This window comes from Dendrobates tinctorius, unplaced genomic scaffold, assembly GCF_039654945.1.
Source record: "Dendrobates tinctorius isolate UK_male_01 unplaced genomic scaffold, ASM3965494v1 ptg000202l, whole genome shotgun sequence".
Taxonomy (NCBI): Eukaryota; Metazoa; Chordata; class Amphibia; order Anura; family Dendrobatidae; genus Dendrobates; species Dendrobates tinctorius.
Window position 1 is genome coordinate 220,286 of NW_027361869.1, and position 14,647 is coordinate 234,932.

Genomic DNA, 14,647 nt, shown 5'->3' on the forward strand with positions numbered 1-14,647 from the left:
CGTGATGATGCACTTACAGCTCCTCAGCCTCCGCTGTATTTCCTACCCAGCAGCACCCTCTCCTGGCTGATTGACAGGTCAATAGCCATATACCAAAGTAATTAATCTGTCATTCAGCCAGGGAGGCTACTGCTGGGTAGGAAATACAGCGGAGCCTGAGGAGCTGTAAGTGCATTTTCATACTCCAATGCATTTCCAGACTGACAGCTTCAAAATTAGATTTCTCACTGCCAGACCAGCACTCTGGGGTCATAAAGGGAATGACTGGCTTAGAGATTTTTGGGGGTAAAGGTTTCTGACAGATTCCCGTAATAGCTCCTGGGCCCCCATGCAAATGCTGAACCTATTATGCTATTGTGTTTTAGTAAAACTGCGAAAAAGGAGGTAAAAGTTCCATATTTTGGACTCCACTTGCCTCACTGAAGTCAATGGTTACACGGAGGACTGAGACCTGTTTTTGGGCGAGTCTGATGTTGCCCAGGACGGGTGATGAACGAGGGATGTGAACCCCGCATGATGTGACAATTAAATCCAAGGCCAGACGGACGCCTCACCTCTTTGTCCTCGGCGGGGATGATCTGTAATGAGTCTTCTGTGGTCAGTGTCACCAGCTTCATTCCCACCAGGACAAACTTCTGCAGCTCCATCTTGCGCATGATCTTCCCCAGGTTAGCGCTCCAGGATCGGGGCTTAAGGAGAAGAACGGTGAACAACAGAGGAGGACCTAGAGGAACAACGAGGACAAAACCAGCTTATCTTACTGTACACATCAAAGCACACCAGAGCCGAACATCAAGCGCTGCCACCATTATGTAGCCGAAAGTAATTAGGCCACTAGACCCAAGGGGCCAAACAAAATTAAATCCGGTGGCGGGAACAGTCCATGTGTTGACAGCCTTAATCCAAACCTGATCTTCAGCCAATTTCCCACCAGTCTTGTTGTTTCTGTTGCCTGGAAAGACCTGGAGCTCCTATTACTGGCGCAGGGACACGGACGCTCCCAGGTGACCTACACTAACAGAGCCGCCATTGTTCAGCGAAACATCATTTATAGGGACGATAAACCCAGAAATGAATATGCTCGAAAACTGCAAACAATTTCAACGCTCCTCATCCGTTTTAATCTGGGCCTGGCTGACGAAGGGGCACAGTTTGGCTAAGGCGGAGGTGGCATCTTGCCTGGTATCCACTGCAGGCAAAAAGGGAAGAAGGTGGAGACTACAGCTGGCCATGACCGTTCTGACAGCTTTGGGCTCAATGCTTGTTCCTATACACATGCATGCTCTATTCAGCAGAGCGTGCATGTGTTCTTCCTGCGGAAAAAGAATAGGTCCATCCCGTACATCTTATCTCCCCTAAGAATGAAATCCGACAAACAATGGTTTTTTCTTCCGACATTAGATGCCGGGGAAAGTTGGGACACCCCGATGCACATTCGATGGTTGGCTGATCCCACTAAAGTTAAAGGGTCAGGCCACCATTAATCTAATATGTAAGGCTAGACTAAACGATTGCTTCCTGGGACATATGTAAAGCCATTGAAAGCGCTTTGGTGGACTTGAGTTATTCGTTACCTAGCCTGACATGGCTGACAACAGAGAACTGCAGACTGCATATCAAAGCATGTCCCTTTAAAGGGGTTTCCACAGCATAGATGATAACCTATTGATCGGAGTGGGTCCGACCTAAGGGAACCTCACCGAATGGCATTACGAAAAATGTTGGTAACTTTATCTATCATGTGGATAGGTGGTAACTTGTTTTCACTGGAAATCCCCTTTAAGATATATCTTCGCTCATTCTACAACTTTAGAGATTTGGGAATTACTTATTTTTTTCCCCTAAAAAATGACATGGAGAACTTACCAGACAGCATGTACATAAATATGGACTCCGTCTGTCCCCTGTGCTCTCTTCCACCTGTCAGAAGGGCCAAAAACGCTTTTTAGGTCGAGGGTATACACAGGTGATAGTGCGATGTTGCCATCCATAGTCATTCGTTGGGAAACAATGCAGCATAGAAGGCCAGTTACTCCCAGTGATCAATGATGACCTACAGGAACCCAGTAGCCAGGGTTCCATTTCCCTGCAGTGCCCCCACAGGAGACATAAAGCATTACACAGATCTCAGTGATATGAATAGGGTATCCATGTACTGGATGGATGTGCCAGATCCTCCAGAGCAAGACCTTCTTGGTTTCTACTCTCCACCCTGTCTAATCCATAAGGTTACGGTCACACTTACCTTCCGACTTGCAGTAGATCTCAGGAGGAGCGAGATATTTCAGAACGGGTCGCCTTTGGGAATCTAAAAAGTAGAATATTACTATAAGCATGCGTTAGCAGCAGAGAAGGAACCTAAGGCAGCATGCTAATGGAGGCCACACAGACTTTTAACATAAATTGCCCACCATGGACAACTCCTGGCCTTTCTGTATAATGATGGCTGAAAACAGAGGACAACAAATTGCAAGATTACAAGGTCATTATGCATCTCTATGTAGGACTCAAAGGATGGAACAATCAGTTGGAGAAAAAAGGAAGACACAAACCATAAGGAAGAGCAGAGCTGACACTTAAGATGTTGATTACCAGAAACCAAGTCCTTCTCTGAGAAAAAGTGGATGGCCTGACGAAAAGCCACTTCAGGGGTAGCGGACATGAAGAACGGGGCTGGGCATTTTCCGATCCCCAGAACAAGCTCTTTGATAACGTCTGCTAGTTTGGAGAAGGCCTGGATGCGGCGCAGGACACACACCAGGGCTGGGTTGGAGGCTAGCTGGTCCACACTCTCCTGCCAGAGATTTTCTCCGACCTCATACGGGGTGATCTCAGTAGCCTGGGCCAAACTCAGGGAAGGCATCCACTTCAGACCCAAAAGCTCAAAACCTTGAAATTCAGTTCCTCCTGGAAAGAAAAACAATAAAAAACAATAAAACAAGAGACTCTTGTGGTATGAGCAGCTTCAAAACACCCATCTCTCCTCTAAGAGATAAGAAGGGGGTGCGGGGAGACAAAAATGTCAGTCTCTAAAACATTAAAGGGTTATTCCTATCTTCAAAGTTTCATACTTTCTTGGGTAGAGCTTGTGAAAACAAACACTTTTTCAATTTACTGCTTGTTAGAATTTGCAGCCATTCTTGAGATAGTAACACTTTTGTTTACAGCTTATTGTCTAGGAGACCAATAGAGGTGGTCGGTCTCCAAGACAACAAGCTGCACAGATAAGAAAAGTTTTAAATATCTCAACAACGGCAGAAAATTCTAATAAGTAAATTACAAAAGTGCTTGTTTCTACATGCTCAATCCAATAATACCTATCCATGAAGATGGGAATGACCCCTTTACTTGGGATATTACCTAAACTAGACACTTATTTGTAGATAGATGTTTCAGAGTCACTGTGGAGAGTCAGCTGATGTGTGAAGTATTACAATGGGGAACGAAAACTCATTAATGCTATCTACAGGTACGTCAATACCATGCAATAACAATGGGTAAAAACATACAGGTTGGCTACCTGTAGGGGCACCAAATTATTTGTCTCCTTCTGTTGGGCTGAAAAAAAACTTCTATCTAGCCAGTTGTGAGGTAGCAGGATGGCGATGAACGGCAGACATTGTTAGAGCCCCCATCGTTCCCGGACTCCTGCATTGATCATGTGCCTGGTTGTGCAGAGAAATAGGGGCACATTTGCCATGCAGCACCAGAGAGAAGCTGGGTGACCACCTCTATGGTCTATGATGCTGATCCCTTTGGTCAGGATTATGTGGATGAGAACACTGGGCCATCTCTTTGGGATTTTGTTTGAAGGCAAATGAAAGCCGGGTCCCACCAGACGTCCCATTTGCCAGAATTTATCTGGCTTCGTCAGAACCAGTGACGCACTGGCAAGCAGGGAGCTCAGACGACACCCGCAGGGAAGCCCTCGGACTCCTATATACGGAATCACCCTAAAATAGACGATTCTTACATTCAGATGAGCTGGTGGCAAAGCCTCAGGCCCTGTGTGCCCATTAAGGAGAGCGAGCCTCAGGGGGATGGGAGCAAATGTGCAGAGTGGAAGCTGAGAAATCTGTAATGAGAAGGACACAGAACAGCAGGAAAATCCTTCACACCCACTGTGAAAGGCAGGGGGACGCTCAAATACAGGTTTACCCCGAGGTCAGTGTGGGAAGGATAACGGTGAAATCCTAGAGGGACGCGGTCAACTAAAGCAGTGGAATATTTATACAATTCACGTCTTTTACTCCATTGTTTCATATTCCTCGAGGTTCTTAAATACCCCCCCCCCCCACAACAATGACTTCACAGCAGAAGAGGGGCGCTTTATGGTCAACAATATCTAGAAAGGGAGCTGGGCAGTGACATCACCGCCCCTCAGCCAATGACATCACCAGCTCCCCCCGATAACCCTGCTCTACACTCAGTGACATCACCGCCCCTCAGCCAATGACATCACCAGCTCCCCCCGATAACCCTGCTCTACACTCAGTGACATCACCGCCACTCACCCAATGACATCACCAGCTCCCCCCGATAACCCTGCTCTACACTCAGTGACATCACCGCCACTCACCCAATGACATCACCAGCTCCCCCCGATAACCCTGCTCTACACTCCGTGACATCACCGCCCCTCACCCAATGACATCACCAACTTCCCCGATAACCCTGCTCTACACCTTATCTAGAAAACCACATCCCTTCACTCAGTGACTTCATCAGCCCACCAGACAGGTCCCCTCCTAAGCGACATCATCAGACCACCAGACAGGTCCCCTCCTAAGCGACATCAGCCCACCAGACAGCTCCCTTCCTGTGACATCATCAGCCCACCAGACAGCTCCCTTCCTGTGACATCATCAGCCCACCAGACAGCTCCCTTCCTGTGACATCATCAGCCCACCAGACAGCTCCCTTCCTGTGACATCAGCCCACCAGACAGCTCCCTTCCTGTGACATCAGCCCACCAGACAGCTCCCTTCCTGTGACATCAGCCCACTTCAGACAGCTCCGCCTCTTAAGTGACATCAGCCTACTCAGACAGCTCCACCTCCTAAGTGACATCAGCCCACTTCAGACAGCTCCTCTCCTGACATCAGCGCACTTCAGACAGCTCCGCCTCCTAAGTGACATCAACCCACTTCAGACAGCTCCGCCTCCTAAGTGACACCGGCATTCTTCAGATAACCACACCCCCTTCCTGAAGAACACCTAGAAAACCATGCCCCTTCATTGTGGCACCAAATCTACAGATGACTGCGCCCCTCACCCTGTGATGTCCCAAACCCTTTCAAGATATCCCTTTCCCCTCATTCTGCTATATGTCTACCTGCTAATTATAATGGGGCTAATACTTTTACTGCAGGCTGTAAAGTGAGATGCTTTCTTTTGAGCATGTGCAAACAGAAATTTTAAGTAAACTCCTTGGATAGATAAGAAAACTTGCATTTGTGGCCTAAAGCGAAGCCCTCTAAAATCCTGAGAGTGTGGAGGGAAAGAATGGAATGATGGCATGGACTTGAAGAGACGCAGCAGGGCATCTGTGTATGCCGGGCACTCCCGCAGCTGCTGCCCGGCACCATGATGGCAAGAGCGTCTGCAATCCGGCCAGATGTGTCTATGTCTGCAGAAATCTCCCAGCACAAAAGCTGAGCTCTGTTTCTATCTGATCCCTTGTCCCGGGGGTCCTGACTCTATATTATCGTACTGTTGAGTCATCCCTGCTGGGGCACGGAGGCGCTCACTTTTGTTTGGAAGCAACAAAGTGGTGCCGGCTATTTGCAGGACACAGGTGTTCTCAGTGAAGGTCTGAAAAGATCTTCAGAGCATCGAACTACGCCAAAGAAAAGCAGGATAGGTGCAGCATGGACTGTGCATAGATGAGGCTGAAGGTCACCAATGTCTCTCTTCAGAATACATATTAAAGGAATAGAGCAAAATGCCGCTGTGATGGGACTGCTGGGACATCAAATCTCTGTGAGCTGCTGTGCTATCACAAGTGTGTGTCTCTGCGGTGAGATGTGGTGAAATTACAGAAGGGTACACAAATGAGTATTACTCAGACATGCTGCTGTGACATCACAGGTGGGTATCTGGAGACGCAGCATTGTATCTTAATTATCCAGATGCCTATTTTCAGCAAGCCAGGAAGAATAGACTGTTATCTATATGTAGACTTTTGAATTTAATGTGTTTCTTTCTGGTTGGTCAAGAAAACAGATTTTTGCTTGTGTAAGCCTGTGATACTGACTTTTAAGGTGGCATTTGATGTAACATACTGTGCTCTTATCCTTGGTGACTAGTGATGTTTACTGATATGCTAATTACGCACTGTCTAGGCCTGATAGTTTGTTGAATTTTAAAACAGAGGAGGAAAATCTATGCAAATAGATTACATAATCAAACAATGTGACTTGGTGGTCACCATCCTTCCCCTTATCTGTGATGCTGGATTGAAGGACACTTGTTAAACATAAAAGGAGGGGATATGCCTCTGAGTCAGAGAGACTGTAGCCATGTTATCATGGCTCCATCATGAGGGACACCAGATTTATCATTCTACAGGATGCCAGCTTAAGGGACCTCGGCCCCGGCTCGAAGAATATGGATCTGCTCCATTGACCATTGCTGAACCATGGATACGTTTGTGAAACCCAGATTGGAACCATCCAGTCACTTGGTACCTAAGGTTATGTTTGGAGAAACCAGGTTTGGACCATCCGGTCACTTGGAACCTATGGATATGTTTGAAGAAACCAGGTTGGGACCATCCGATCACTTGGAACCTATGGATATGTTTGAAGAAACCAGGTTGGGACCATCCTGGACCGCTGCTATTTTTGGCCATATTGCGACCACACGACGGCACGACTCGGTCGCTTCTCCTGACTTCACCCAAAGATTTATCAGAGCTCAGTGTTAACAACTTTTATTGTGTAAAGCAAGGTGTCATAGGGTTACCGCGACGGAGCAGAGCCAGAAGACTGCAGCGTGTGGTTGCTCCTATTCTGGCACTGAGAAGAAGCACTTCTCCGTCTTATTAAACGGGTTTATTTCTTCCGACTGAACAGGGGTTAATCGGCCATGTTGGAAATCCCTGTGCTCAGCTGAGCTCAGTTAGCCACTGCTTTTCCCCATATAAGCTGGGCTCTATTACTAATCCTCGTCAGAGTAAGCTTTTGCTGCATGGCTATCGGAGGGAGAGAAGTTGGTATGAGAAGGAGAGTTGAAGGATTTATTAGCGACTGTTGCTTGGTGGGTACGTTTGGTAATTCCATATCCTTCCCTATTTTGGTTTATTCCCCTACCTTCACACCTCGGTGCATTCCTCTGTTATATAGGAGTGAATATTTTGTGTGTGGAGTTTTCTGTTAACCCTTGCCTTTGTTACCCTGTTTGTTGGGTTGGTGTACTGCGGTGCACAGTAGTGCCCCCTCATCCCTGGGTGGGGGCAGAGAAAAGACGGAGGGCTAACTCAGGCAATAAGGCAAGGGTGGAGGCCCCGGCATCTTCACCATCAGAAGTATCCCAGGGAACAGGACGAGCTAGGGCATCCCCTAGTGTTAGGAACAGGGAAGAAGCCCTTGGTCCCGGGTCACCCGACAGCTGTGTCGTGACACAAGGTTAGATAATACAGCAGGACAGCTAGCAGATGAACTCTACTACATCTGACATAGTCAGCTCTGCTACATCTGACATTCAGCTCTGCTACATATACGTGTTCTCTGGCACACTTTTTTGGGGGAATTTATCAAAACCACTTTTATGGAATTTATTCACTAAATGACGCACTGGAACCTTATCCAATATATTAGGAAAATGATGCCGTTCTTATCGCTGTTGGTTTCCTTGTAGACGTTCGGTATAAGCAGGGTCACTAAATGCGCTGCAGACCCTGGACCATCGCTCTGCAGATTACATCTGTCAGATATATTAATATCAGATAGTGGCGGAGATGATAAATGACTTGTGTCTGTCTGGCAAGGACATCTGTGATGGGAAGTACATTTCTTTTGGGGCTGCTTAGAAGCGATGGCCGAGGTTATAACTGTATTTATGACGACTGGGAAGGATCTGATAGCGCCGGGGAGACGTGCACCTCTGCAGATTGTGGATTCATAATTCACTTTTCATCCGTCTTCTGGAGGATTCATTACTCTTAGGCTGTAGGTACATGGCGACTTTGGAAGCGATGCATGGAATGCGATCAAAAATTGCATAGTTGCGTTGCGAAACCACAAGTTGCTGCGATCGCAATGGAAAAGTTGCAGAAAGTCGGGCAGATGTGAACCACATTCATTATGCCATGGGTGTCATGGCCAAAGTCACTGATTTATGGGAGCAGTGGGGAGAAGGGGGTACTTACTTCTCTAACTGTGCGATTAGCTAGTAAGAAATGCGATATCTGCTATTCAGTTCTAAAAATTGCTTTGACTTAAAGTGAACCAGTCTGCACATTTTTACATGTGGAAGTTGTGATGCGGCTGTATAGGGGCTTGTCCCCCGATAAAAACGATACCTTTTTTATAGAAATCCAATGTGCCAGTCATGAGAAATCTAGTGTAGAAGCCATATGCAAATCCAACAGGAAGTGCACTCGGGGCGTGTCATCACTGCTTCCTGACACGCCCCCAGTGCATGTTCTGTCTGATTTGCATATGGCTTCTACACTTGATTTCTCATGACTGGCACATCTGATTTCTATAAAAAAGGTATCGTTTTTATCGGGGGACAAGCCCCTATACATCCGTCATGTATCATACCTTGATCCAGAGACAGCTATAAAAGTCCAGTCTCTAGCCATGTTTAAAGAGTATTCCCCTATTGGTAGGATGCGCCATCACCTTCGAAATCGGTGGACATCTGACTCCTGGACCCCCACTGATTTTGAAAAGGAGGGGGATACAATGCTGATGTGATGCGGTCGCCCCAAGGAGGGGGATGCAATGCTGATGTGATGCGGTCGCCCCCTTCATCTTGCACGGGGACAACCTTGCCACCTGCTGAGCATGGAATTAAACTGCAGTCCCATTCAAGTGAATGTGGCCGGCTGCAATTTACGGCAATTGTGTGATAAAGAAAGCTGCTGTGCAGTGAATTGTACACAGCACTAAATCGGTGCTATGGTCCTTTCATTCTCCGTGTCGGTGGGGGTTCCTGGAGATCGGACGCCTGCTGATCATATAGTGATGGCATATCCTTGCAATAAATCCCCTTAAGCTATGGCAATGAATACAATAATTATTCTTATTTGACATACGATTATTTGCCTTTGCGCCGCTTGGAGGACTCGGTGTGATTCACACCCTTGTGTATTTGTAGAATGTGCCATCAGCAGATACAGAAGAGACTATAAACCTACTTATTTCAGTGTGTCTGCTGCCACCTAGTGGCGTGTTTGTGAATAGCACACAGCATAATATATATATATATTTTGACGGTAAGAAGACGATGACATGATCACCAATCAGACTATTGATTATTCCATGGATTAGAAAGTCTACAGGATGGCAGCAAGAAATGTAAAACCTTTGTATCCTGTAAGGACTAGGAAGATAACACAAGCAAGAAATCCATCCTCTCTTGCCCCATGAGCTGCAGTACGTTTTTCGATCCCGTGATCACCCCACACCTTAAAGATACTTATTCTTACCTGGCGCTGACTCTTGAATTTTAGGCTTTGGCCTAAGGATCTGACGGAGGAAGTGTCCTGCTTTCTGCGGGGCCTGCCTGCCGCTAATGGTCAGGACCACCACTTGTTCCACCTCGGGGTCAAAACTACAAGGTCGGCGGGCCTGCATGTGCCATACGGTGCTGGAGTCTGGTACAGTGTGCAAGGTGCCGCCTGCCAAAAATCACAAAATAACCGGAGGTGTACACAGGTGCGGGTTGTGCCTGTGGTGAGAATGATGAGCGCAGCGGGGGCAGACTGTGCTGACCTTGTAGAAGGCAGTGACCGGCCCTTTCATATGATTTTACAGCCATCATAGCTCAACCAGAAATGTATCCAACCTGCGCTACATGGATTACTTTCCCCAGATTGACACTTGCCCTTCCTTTGGTGGAGTTTCCTGCATCCTCAGAGATAATCAAATGTCTCCCTACATCTGCTCCTCTTTATGTAGTTTCACAGGCGCAAAGAAAGAAGGAATGTGCAGCTGCATCTCCCCCCTCTCTCTCCCCATCACTCCACACTGACTTGTGGCCATAGAAGGTGTCCTGACCTCGTCTTACCCAGGATTTGTAGCAGACTGTCAGTAAAAGGCAGCGCATGGAAGCACAAAGTGTGATCCACAGGAAGTTCACTAGTCCGGATGACACCCAGAAGACCCTGCTCAGCCAGATTGTTCATTAGTCCTGGGAGAAAAAGGGGCGACACGCGATCAATCAACATCAGCCATAGGCTGCCTTCTTATAGAAATACCCCAAAAAGCGGGCAGAGCCAAACCTATCCTATTGTGTATACAGCTCCTATGTAGAATTATGCATCTCCATGGTAACAAACAATCCCCACAGTCGCACTCCCTTTGGTCAATTCTTTAAAGAGTTTTCCCAAATAACATTTATGCCATCTCCAAGATCCTATCCCAATATGTAGTAGGTGTAATAATATTACCGAATACCTTCAATTAGAAATGCAGTATAGTTCTTCTGATTCGCTATGTCACTTACCCCATGTGCAGGGCATTGCAGTAGCTTAGGAATCCATGGTTAAGACCACACATATAGTGACAGTTAGTTAGTTGGTAGTGGTCGTGACCATGGATGCCTACGCTACTGCAATGCCCTGCACATGGGGTAAGCGACATAGTGAATCAGAAGAACTATACTGCATTTCTAATTGGAGGTATTTGCTAATATGGTTATTATTACATCTACTACTATTACATCCCTATATATTGGGATAGGGTCGTGGAGATGGGAATACTGCTTTAATCCATATATGGCTGCGCGTCATGTGGTCACTTTTGCAAAAATAGCTGCCGCAAACAGACCGCCATTCAAGCTGGATTAACGTTGGCCAAATCTGACGATCTCGGTGTGACCAGAGGGAAAGAAGGATGGGATGTATTGGATTAGCATGCTTATAAGGACGTCACCTTGGAGCAGAGCGGCTGTGTGATGCCCGGCGTTCTCCTTCCTCAGGAGGAGCAGTAAGCAGTGGAGATGCGGTGCAGGAGCGTGCGGCTTCTCCTCTGGTGAGAATGATGGTTCATTGGGGCAGAAGAAACTCACCTGCAATAAAGAGAGAACATTAATAGTTAAGCTGTGATAAGTGCTGCCATGTCCGACGGCCGGGGCCCGCACCGATCGGCAGAACAGGGCACCTTTATCCCCTTTGCGACCCACACCCGTTCATTCACTATGGGGCTGCCCGGCTCTGAGCTTGAATTTTTCCAGCAGCCCCATAGAGAGTGAATGGAGATATGGTCAATTTTTGGAAAGGGAAGAAAGGGACCTGTTGGGGTTAAAAGTTTCCCTTAATGCCGATCATGTGGGTCCCCCACAATCAATAAGTTATCACCTATCCCATGGACTATCCCTTTAAAGAGACATGCTTGTCTCCACTGGACAACCCCTTTAAGGGTGGTTATGTGCGTTATATACACGGCAGAGACCAGGGGTGAGGACTTTCAGGCAGGGAGGTCATCAGATTGCCCCCGTGCTATGTTCTCATGGAAGATAAGCAGCGGTTGGAGGCATCAGTCACCGGCTTACTACCTCCTATCGAACACAAGCACACTCAGCCCAGTCGATCATGCATGTATATAGGGGGGTCAGCAGAGACTGCTGTCGTCTAAATGAGTGTCCAGACCAAGGGGATGCTAAATATCCTACCTGGGCAGCAGACATGTTCAGCATGGCTCCACGTTTAGCAGCAAGTCGAAGGCGTCGGATACCATGAATGGCAAAACCCTGCTGGCAGCAGGTGTCAATCAAATCCCCATAGGCGCACGGTGGAACCGCAGGAGAGACGACCAGAAACACATCACCTGGAGGGGTAAACATGACAGTATCAGGTTATACCTGCGCTTTATCATTCCCATTCCAGCGGTTACAAAACCACAACTCCCAACATACACAGGCAGCCGTAGGCAACGGCCCCAGAGCTGCAGGTTAGAGACCCCTGCTGTAGGGAATCACAAAGAATGGGGGTTAGAGTAGTGTATCCATAACTGTTTGACTTACCCCTCGTAGTCGCTGTCAGCAGAGCAGGAGGGCTCTGAGAGCTAAAAAAATAAGAAAAAAAAAAAAATCACATAATAATAAAGAACATAATAATAGAAAACTAAGCCTCATTACCTGGGCGGGACGCTCCTTCCTGATGAGTATGACAGTCGAGTACTGAGGATACCATTACTGGGTATTCTACCCCCAAACCAAAGACAGAGGTCTTTCATCATGTTGCCTGACGTGCGGGAATAATGCAGGAGGGGAGATTCCTTTGTGAGACCATAGAGAGCGCTCAGGGAGTTCGGGTCTGTCTGACGGGCGAGCTGCGGGTCACAAGGGCCTGATATGTCGTCCCAAATCTTCAATGCACGGAAGCCGCGAAGTGCCACGACCAGGACTGGGCGGATCTCACCATCTCGTCTGGCGTACGACAAAGGGACGACGTCTGGAAAGAAAAGGGCGAACGCTCAATTGTCGTGTTCTACATATATACAGACTGTATATATGGACTGAGCAGCCATCGCCACCGACAGCGGAAGTGAACGACATGATAATCTGGTGACAGCGGCGCCGATGTGGGGGAGATATTATCAGCAAGTGACTGGTCAGGTCTCCGTGATGTGCTGGAAGTTGGAAAAGCGTAAGGATGTGAGCGACTGAGACCAGGGCCAAATTGTGATGGGTAAGCATCTGGGTTACTTTAAAAATGTCAGGTCCTGTGGGGTGTTCCCGGTATACGGCGGGTCTCGTGGGGTGTTCCCGGTATACGGCGGGTCTCGTGGGGTGTTCCCGGTATACGGCGGGTCTCGTGGGGTATTCCCGGTATACGGCGGGTCTCGTGGGGTGTTCCCGGTATACGGCGGGTCTCGTGGGGTGTTCCCGGTATACGGCGGGTCTCGTGGGGTGTTCCCGGTATACGGCGGGTCTCGTGGGGTGTTCCCGGTATACGGCAGGTCTCGTGGGGTGTTCCCGGTATACGGCAGGTCTCGTGGGGTGTTCTCGGTATATGGCAGGTCTTGTGGGGTGTTCCCTGTATACGGCAGGTCTTGTGGGGTGTTCCCTGTATACAGCGGGTCCTGGAGGGTGTTCTCGGTATATGGCAGGTCTTAGTACCTACCAAAAGTAGTCTAAAGAAGGATGACCAGTAAAACTGACAATAAGATCACGGCCACTAAAAGCTCATTGATCTTTGCAGAGCGAGGGCTAGTCTGTCTGGTCCGAATACACAGGATATCTTCAGATACAGAAACTGCTAAAACTGTTACTGCTGGATATTATAGAGAGTCGCGGAGCATCGCAGCTTGCTGTATATGGAGCCTTAAATGCGCCCATGATGACCCCTGCCCACCACCCACACTGGACACATGAGCATCAGAATTGGACCAGGAGCAATGGTAGAAGGCGCCGGATCTGTTGAATCCCTTTTTCCATCATGAGGATGGCCGGTACTTGTGCGCCACTTACCTGTAGAGATGGGACCAGGATGCACTATGGGAAGAAGACAAGATGGCAGCCATTATGTGACAGCTACCTAAAAATGTACAGACCAAGCACCCCCTCATGGCAGCGGGGTTCCCCAATAGCAGAGCCCCTCGCAGTGGGATAATGGTTGGCCAGGAATAGTCCAGGGATCATGACAAAAGAGATCAAGATGAGGACTTCTTTCCAAATTCTCCAGATCTGAATCCAACTAATCCGGAATCAGAAGTCTGATCTATTAAGGCCACAGCGAGCAACGCTCAGGACCACGGGATCCAGTGATCCGGCCACGATGGGTCAGAGCTGTTTTGGAGCACAATATTACGTGGGTCCATGTAGGATAAGTATACATATAGTATAGACTCATACGTACAGATCTGAGGACATAGAGCAGAGGATTGTGGGTACAGCAGTCTTATTCCACATACGTCCAGCCCTGCGGTGAGGATGAGGTGTAAAGCATGGTGGAAAGCCAGAGAATCTTGCAAGAGGGCATCATACATTTTGACGGTAACCACCTAGCGAGAGAGGAAAGACCCAAATGAGTCCAGGAAGGTGCAATGCTACAATCTGCTTTATTTGCTTCTTAGATAGGCGAGTAACAACCAGTAATGAGTGCCAGGAGAAAAGAGGGTTGTCAGACGACTTCTCTGAGGTCCAGAACAGCCGGTCTGGGATTTAAATTACTGGTTGGAAGAAAAATTCCCACCTCAATTTCACCATCCTCGAAGAAATCCGGGGCCAGAGGACTTAGCTTCTCCTCAGTGTCCGTCGTCTTCCATAAGAATCCGCAGGGGGAACAGAAAACCTTCTCCACCGCCTGACAGGGGGCGACAAGGTGAACAGATCACTGGAGCAAACCAGCGTCCCGGTCATATATTACTAGAAGAGGACAAAACACTAAAAACTGATAATATTCTGGCAATTCAGGAGACGATTCACATTGCAGAATTTGCACAACCAGTCAGCTACCACTAGGGGGAGCTCA

The 14,647-nt window shown here is 47.9% G+C and overlaps 1 protein-coding gene across 7 annotated transcripts in view; it reads right to left on the reverse strand.

The window, feature by feature from the left end:
* The window catches only part of LOC141057021 (dynein axonemal assembly factor 8-like), a 74,909-nt gene that overhangs the window by 45,026 nt on the left and 15,236 nt on the right, over positions 1-14,647 (reverse strand). For 6 of the 7 annotated variants that reach the window (XM_073553495.1, XM_073553496.1, XM_073553497.1 and 3 more), the window contains 13 exons: positions 14,369-14,479; positions 14,033-14,177; positions 12,310-12,625; positions 12,196-12,236; positions 11,845-11,999; positions 11,106-11,241; positions 10,240-10,362; positions 9,659-9,850; positions 2,553-2,907; positions 2,412-2,446; positions 2,246-2,308; positions 1,867-1,920; positions 555-724 (listed from right to left, as the gene is read on the reverse strand). In XM_073553495.1, the coding sequence (XP_073409596.1) occupies positions 555-724; positions 1,867-1,920; positions 2,246-2,308; positions 2,412-2,446; positions 2,553-2,907; positions 9,659-9,850; positions 10,240-10,362; positions 11,106-11,241; positions 11,845-11,999; positions 12,196-12,236; positions 12,310-12,625; positions 14,033-14,177; positions 14,369-14,479 (1,896 nt within the window). The remainder of the gene's footprint in view (positions 1-554; positions 725-1,866; positions 1,921-2,245; positions 2,309-2,411; positions 2,447-2,552; positions 2,908-9,658; positions 9,851-10,239; positions 10,363-11,105; positions 11,242-11,844; positions 12,000-12,195; positions 12,237-12,309; positions 12,626-14,032; positions 14,178-14,368; positions 14,480-14,647) is intronic. The other variant, XM_073553499.1, reaches the window with a different exon arrangement.